This window comes from Cherax quadricarinatus, chromosome 48 (genome assembly GCF_038502225.1).
Source record: "Cherax quadricarinatus isolate ZL_2023a chromosome 48, ASM3850222v1, whole genome shotgun sequence".
NCBI classification, from domain to species: domain Eukaryota; kingdom Metazoa; phylum Arthropoda; class Malacostraca; order Decapoda; family Parastacidae; genus Cherax; species Cherax quadricarinatus.
Window position 1 is genome coordinate 18,057,229 of NC_091339.1, and position 7,500 is coordinate 18,064,728.

The 7,500-nt window shown below is 43.8% G+C and overlaps 1 protein-coding gene across 1 annotated transcript in view; it reads right to left on the minus strand.

The window, feature by feature from the left end:
* Positions 1–7,500, minus strand: part of LOC138854073 (uncharacterized) — a 188,571-nt gene that overhangs the window by 111,031 nt on the left and 70,040 nt on the right. Inside the window, exon 2 of the mRNA XM_070094924.1 lies at positions 6,542–6,750. Within this exon, the coding sequence (XP_069951025.1) occupies positions 6,542–6,669 (128 nt within the window). The 5' untranslated portion in view covers positions 6,670–6,750. The remainder of the gene's footprint in view (positions 1–6,541; positions 6,751–7,500) is intronic.

Sequence of the window (7,500 nt, forward strand, 5' to 3'; positions counted from 1 at the left end):
TAAAGCCACTGGATGGCGAAACGTCTACAATAAAGATACCCAGATGTTGCACATGTGTCTTACCCTCAAGATGGGTATGGGGCGCACCGTAAACTAACCGCTTCGGTGGCAAAATATAAATTTATTCTTATCACGCATAGATAGCTTTCCTGTCACACTTCATCGTACAGGAAAGTTTATCCAGTTGGGTTCACATTACGTGTGAACCTAGGTGTGCACGACGTGTGAACCTAGGTATGTGCTAGCCTAGGTGTGCACGTGTGAACCTAGGTATGTGCTAGCCTAGGTGTGCACGACGTGTGAACCTAGGTATGTGCTAGCCTAGGTGTTCACGACGTGTGAACCTAGGTATGTGCTAGCCTAGGTGTGCACGACATGTGAACCTTCTGCAACCTGAGTGCCTTTTAGGAAGCTGGTGGGTAATGAGTTGAAGCTTCTGGTGTATGTGAAATCCTCTATCATGCACTCTGACCTAGCCATTGCCACAGCAGGAAAAACATGATGAAAAGTCCCCTAGTTTCTCCTCTCACACACCCACGGCCTTGGCGGAGGTAACTCTCTCTCTCTCTCCACATATATCAATCCCATCGTCAGTTCTGTGACTCATCTTCCACTTACAAGTCCCAGTACAGACACAGGTAAAAGTGACGATCGTTATTCGGTTTAGGAAAGAAAATCAAGAGTCGACGATAGCGCCACACCTTTTAAAGCCTTAACCTTCATCTCACCTCTGCTTTCATCATCTCCGGAAATTTGAGAACATTCACTTTGTCTATTGTATTGTGATCCTTCTTTCCCATTCTGTTACACAGTATAATCGTCAATGCTATCCTTTAAAAGTTAAGACATTATAATAAAACAGTCTTGATCTTATGACCCATAATTTGCTATTAGATTCAGAGTGTGGATTCTCCCTTGACGTTTTTCCCTACGCATTCTGCCTCTCATAACTTGTACCCAACTTTCCATATAGTTAGTTGATGCTTTTATGGTTCTGAGGATATGTCGGTAGCCCTTGAGGAAGTCTATCACTGTTAAGTTTCCTTGAAGTCAGCTTCCAGCTTGTGATCTTCATGTTGTCTCGTCAACTCTGCTGACTTCAGCATCATCTTGGTAAAGAGGAAAGTTCTCAGCATTTCGTTTATACCTATGTTTTTTTCCCAGTTGCATTTTAGAAGTTTCCTTCAGTAAGCTTATTCTGCACAAATTCATAAGTAAATATTTCCGATCTTTACTGATGGTTTGGTTGTTGTTCTGTTGTTTATCATTCTTCAAAGCCAAGAGGAAACTGGACAAGTTTCTTCACCAAGTGCTAGATCATCCAAGCTGTGATGGATATGTGGGTCAACGGGCCATCAGTAGCAACAACCTGGTTGACCAGGCAAGCACCAAACGAGCCTGGCCCATAGCCGGGCTCCGGGAGTAGAAAAATTCTCGGAACTCGTCATAGGAATATCAAAGGTATATCTCTCTCTGGAAGCTTAAAAAATAATTTCCACAATCATGCTAGACCTCGCCTCTATGTCTGCCCAGGAAATACCAACCATATATAAAAAGTGAGGTCAGCTTTTTACCCCCGATCAACAATAAACTTTGTGCGCCCTTCGTCCAGCTGCATGATCAACAATGATCTTGTTGCCATTAATACACAACCAACTGCCGGCTTCCAGTCCTCTCACCCCCTGATAATAATATATTCCCCACTCACTGACACCAGTACTTATATCCCACTGTTTACCTCCAGTATATGTGCATCATCAATACCCTGTCCATAATGATACATAAAGCAAAATATCCTGTAAAGAACAAGAAGGCACAGTACCGTAACTGGAATAATACATTCTCCTATGTGCGGGTCATTTTTGCAAAATATCCTCACATACATGTGTCTCTGGCAAGTTCTGACTACAAGTATCTCCACATTCACATCTTTAACGAGGGCATCGAACGTGACTTTATGCACAACAAACTAATTTCAGTTTTTGTGGGGAATTATGCAGTTGTGTCTTGTGCAAGCGACCTGGAAGAGTCTCAACTGGGCTACTCATAATGTAAGCAACTTTTTATCTCTACTTTCCCTTGCAAGTTTTTTACTATTTGTTGGGGAAAATGAAAAAAAATAATTGATACACGAACGTACAGATTCAGACGTGGATAACAGACACATTCTTCGCACTTTCCTGAAGCAATTAATGTAAACAATGACATTCTTTTATCTCATTATTTATCGACAAGACACCGCCCCATTGTGTGGAAGTGTGTCACACCACAGTTGTCATGATATAACACAATATACTGAATACTCTCCATGCTTTATTAAAGATGTCAGTCCTCCTCTCAACATACACTAATGGTTAGAATCATAACCATAATTTTTAAAGGAGTAAGCCAGCGGAAGGCCTTGGTCAGATGACCAGCAGCTCCAGCTGCGGATCATTATATGACTAAGACCCGCGTCAGGAAACACTTAAGGTGTCACCCCTTCTCTCAGCATCACTGATTTTTCTTTGAGTGCTTCTTACCGTTGATCATTGATAGAGCTCACAGATAACAACCGCAGGGATTCATTTCTCAGGCGGGCAAGACGAATGGGCAAGTTTCCTTACATCCGCTGGCCTTGTTTACCTGTCAGACAGTTGGTACATAAAAGTTAGTCAGTTATTGTGGGTTGTCATCCCATGATGAAAATAAGCCGCCGTACCTGTCTTTATTGCGTTATCCTCTAGAGTTACATAACCCATGCATATCTTGTTTTCTTCTTCTTTTCTTCTTCTTCTTCTTCTTCTTCTTCTTCTTCTTCTTCTTCTTCTTCTTCTTCATTAAGTTCAATTATTTTAACCAGGTAATATTTTTAAGAAGAAAAAACTCGCTTTCGTGGTGTTTTGGGTATTTATGTTCCATTTCCGAGGGCGAGGCATCGGTGGATTCTTTACCCCAGTGGCTAATTATAGATGGGGAATCATAGGTGGTCAGTGACCCGCCTTTGACAGAAGGCGGATGGGTAGGCAAGTAGGTGGGTTTACAGAAGGTGGGTAGGTACACGCTAGGCGGTAAAAAGGATAGGTTGTTCAGACAGCAGACTATTGGAGGAAATACCGCACCTCTGCTGTGCATTGTCTGTGTGGAATGTTGATGAGGAGACTGGATCTGTCAGGTGTCAGGATGTTGAGAATTCTCACCACGAGAAATAATAATAATAATAATAATTTCTATTTTCAAAAAATTTTATACCACATATTGAATGGTTATCCTGATCTATACGACATTTTACAAAGTTAGAACAAGAAGGAACTACGTTTACCTATGATGATTAACATTGTGAATGGCACTTACACAAGCTCAGTGGAAGGATGAAGACGTAATCATGGAAAAAAAAAATCATAACCACTCACAAATGCCACAGGAAAATGAACTACAACAGTTGTCGTCAATGCAAATTATGGGTAAATAAGCAATTCAAGCACTATAATTTGTGATGTAGCATCGTAAAGGTCAATATAGCGTAGCAGAGTGATGACCAGAGTAGTTATACTATGGCGAGGGAGACCAGCTGGCATTGCCAAATGCTGTTAGAAAAAACTAACGAGAGAATTTTCTAAACATGCTTGAACAAGTTTCAAAACGTGAAAATATTGTGAAATATCTGGGTTTTTGTTTCATATATTTTATAATTTTGCTAGTTTTTATAGAGCAAATTTTGTTAAAAAATTAACCACAAAACAGTTAGGTGTAAATTAAAAGATGTGCGCAGATGCAAGTTGCGCAGATGAAAGTTGCGCAGATGCAAGTTGCGCGGATGCAAGTTGCGCAGATGCAAGTTGCGCAGATGCAAGTTGCGCAGATGCAAGTTGCGCGGATGCAAGTTGCGCAGATGCAAGTTGCGCAGATGCAGATGCAAGTTGAGCAGATGCAAGTTGCGCAGATGCAGATGCAAGTTGCGCAGATGCAAGTTGCGCAGATGCAAGTTGCGCGGATGCAAGTTGCGCAGATGCAAGTTGCGCAGATGCAGATGCAAGTTGAGCAGATGCAAGTTGCGCAGATGCAGATGCAAGTTGCGCAGATGCAAGTTGCGCAGATGCAGGTTGCGCAGATGCAGGTTGCGCAGATGCAGGTTGCGCAGATGCAAGTTGCGCAGATGCAAGTTGCGCAGATGCTAGCACAATTCAACATAACTCATCATTAAAAGATTATCAACAATGACTGATGTGTTATCGTTTGATGAGGGTAACACATCACCTTAAGGTTAGTACTCAACAGTCCGTCCGTACTCTGCATCCATTTTGTACCTCTGTAATGTTATGACTACCGCCCACAGCATGTATACGAGGTACATCATGAACCTATGAGATTATCTACATAATAATTGGAGTCAACTTATCCAGTACCTAGCATACACATGACATGATGTGAACAGAAGAACAAATTATCTTAGAAAGATTAGACAACACAGACACAGAGAAAAACTGAAAAGCTTCTTGGCTTTACCAGCTTTCAAATGTTCCGAGAAGACACGAAACCTGCGTCTTTGTCTCGTTAAGGACACTGAAATTTATGACTCATTAAAGCAACTTGGTGGTTGTTTATATTACCCTTAGGACTTGAAGACTGAATTAAGCGTAGGTGGAGCGGTTTACCGTGGGTCTGGTGGTTTGGCGTGGGTTTGGTAGTCTGGCGTGGGGCGGCAGGTGTACAAAGAGAGGTTCCTCTGCAAGTCATTTCCGACGCACCTTGACAAGAAGCCTGGATGAGGCTCCCAGCCTCTCACAAGATATCGGCGACTCTGTTATTGCTCTGTTTTTCCGAGGACACGGGCAGGAAGAATTATTATTGTGCCTCGTTAAGGTTAGACTATCGTAGCCACCTGCTGTAGTATTTCCGCATCCTGTCGAGATCTTACTGCAGCTGTCAGATTTTTCACACACACCTGGTGCAGTAGCATCTATATCCTAGGAGTCTAACTTGATTCTTTCTCTTCGCTCTTTCAAACACACTTCCCGTCACCCAGACTTGCGTCTTAAGTTAAGTATACAAGAAGATACGTCGGGTTGCGTGCGGCCAACAGTAACAGCCTGGTTGATCAGGCCCTGATCCACCATGAGTCCTGGTTACAGATCGGGCCGCGGGAGCGCTGACCCCCTAAACCCTCTCCAGGTACAGACACGCACACACACACACACACACACACACACACACACACACACACACACACACACACACACACACACACACACAAGGGGAATGTCCTATGAAGAAAGATTAAGGGAAATCGGCCTGACGACACTGGAGGACAGGAGGGGACAGGGGAGACATGATAACGACATATAAAATACTGCGTGGAATAGACAAGGTGGACAAGGACAGGATGTTCCAGGGAGGGGACACAGAAACAAGAGGCCACAATTGGAAGTTGAAGACACAAATGAGTCAGAGAGATAGTAGGAAGTATTTCTTCAGTCATAGAGTTGTAAGGCAGTGGAATAGCCTAGAAAATGACGTAGTGGAGGCAGGAACCATACACAGTTTTAAGACGAGGTTTGATAAAGCTCATGGAGCGGGGAGAGAGAGGGCCTAGTAGCAACCGGTGAAGAGGCGGGGCCAGGAGCTAGGACTCGACCCCTGCAACCACAAATAGGTGAGTACAAATAGGTGAGTACACACACACACACACACACACACACACATTTGGCAGCCCAGACTTTGCTCTTTTGGAGAGTGAAGTTTATAGGTTCGAATCCTCTGGTGATCTGAGATAAAGCATTTGTAAATAGTTTATGCTATAGGCGCGTACGGATGTATTCTTATACTTATGTATACATATGAATGCTTATTCGTGTACATATGCAGTATATGTATGTGTGTATGTATGTGAGTGCTTAAGTTTGTTCATTTATACCTGTAAGTTTTTGTGTACTTGTGAACGTATGTATGTATGTATACATGTGAATGTGTATATACCGGCGTATAAACCTGCACAGTTCAGTCTTCGAGTATGTAGATTTGTTAGGAGTCTTTGTGCTTACAGCAGTCAGTACCCAACCAGAAAAACCCAGGTTCGTTCCTCGCTTAAAACGCGAGGTATAGACAAGTTTTCTTACACCTGCTAGCTTGCTCACATGGCAAATACAGTTGTGCAGCAGGTGTGTTATTCGTGTGTTATGTGCCGTGTTCTGTTCTCGTATGCAGGAATGTGTCGATCAAAGAATCCAGAATGTGTCGATAACAGTCTAGAATGTGTAGATCACAGAGTCTAGAATCTGTAGAACCCAGAGTTCAGAATGTGTAGATCACAGAATCCAGAATGTATAGATCACAGAGTCCATCCAATAAGAGCACTCGCTGTGCCATATCACACTACAGGACTATAGGGCCGTCTACGGCACCATACACCAGCAGTTGCCTCTTGCCTCGCTCCTGCCTCAGTTCCTATGGCACAACCGAACCCATGATCATAAGCTCCTGATACCTCGTACAGGATTTCTTTTCCTGGACGAATGTTATGACTAAGAACAACCAAAAAAAAAAAATAATGGTAATGCCATACCTTTCTACGAGCTTCCTAGCCTTGTTACCGCCCATGGTTGTCTCCCAGGTATCGAGGTTGGCCTGCACCAGCGCCCGCTCGATGGAGTAACCCTGGCGCTTAGCCTCTACCACCTGCAGCTCCTTCATCAGGGACTCCGGCAGGAGGCGCCTCGGCTCCTTCACGACACCAAGCAGGAACTCGTACTTTTGCTGCCACCCACTTAACACCTGCCAGAGAAAAATAAGAACATAACATAAGAAAGGAGGAACAGTGCAGGAGGCCTGTTGGCCCATACTAGGCAGGTCCTTTACAATCCATCCCACTAACAAAACATTTGCCCAACCCAATTTTCAATGCTACCCAAGAAATAAGCTCTGATGTGCAAGTCCCACTCAAATCCAACCCCTCCCACTCATGTACTTATTTTTTTTATTATTATCACACTGGCTGATTCCCACCAAGGCAGGGTGGCCCGAAAAAGAAAAACTTTCACCATCATTCACTCCATCACTGTCTTGCCAGAAGGGTGCTTTACACTACAGTTTTTAAACTGCAACATTAATACCCCTCCTTCAGAGTGCAGGCACTGTACTTCCCATCTCCAGGACTCAAGTCCGGCCTGCCGGTTTCCCTGAACCCCTTCATTAATGTTACTTTGCTCACACTCCAACAGCACGTCAAGTATTAAAAACCATTCGTCTCCATTCACTCCTATCAAACACGCTCACGCACGCCTGCTGGAAGTCCAAGCCCCTCGCACAGAAAACCTCCTTTACCCCCTCCCTCCAACCTTTCCTAGGCCGACCCCTACCACGCCTTCCTTCCACTACAGACTGATACACTCTTGAAGTCATTCTGTTTCGCTCCATTCTCTCTACATGTCCGAACCACCTCAACAACCCTTCCTCAGCCCTCTGGACAACAGTTTTGGTAATCCCGCACCTCCTCCTAACTTCCAAACTACGAATTCTCTGCAT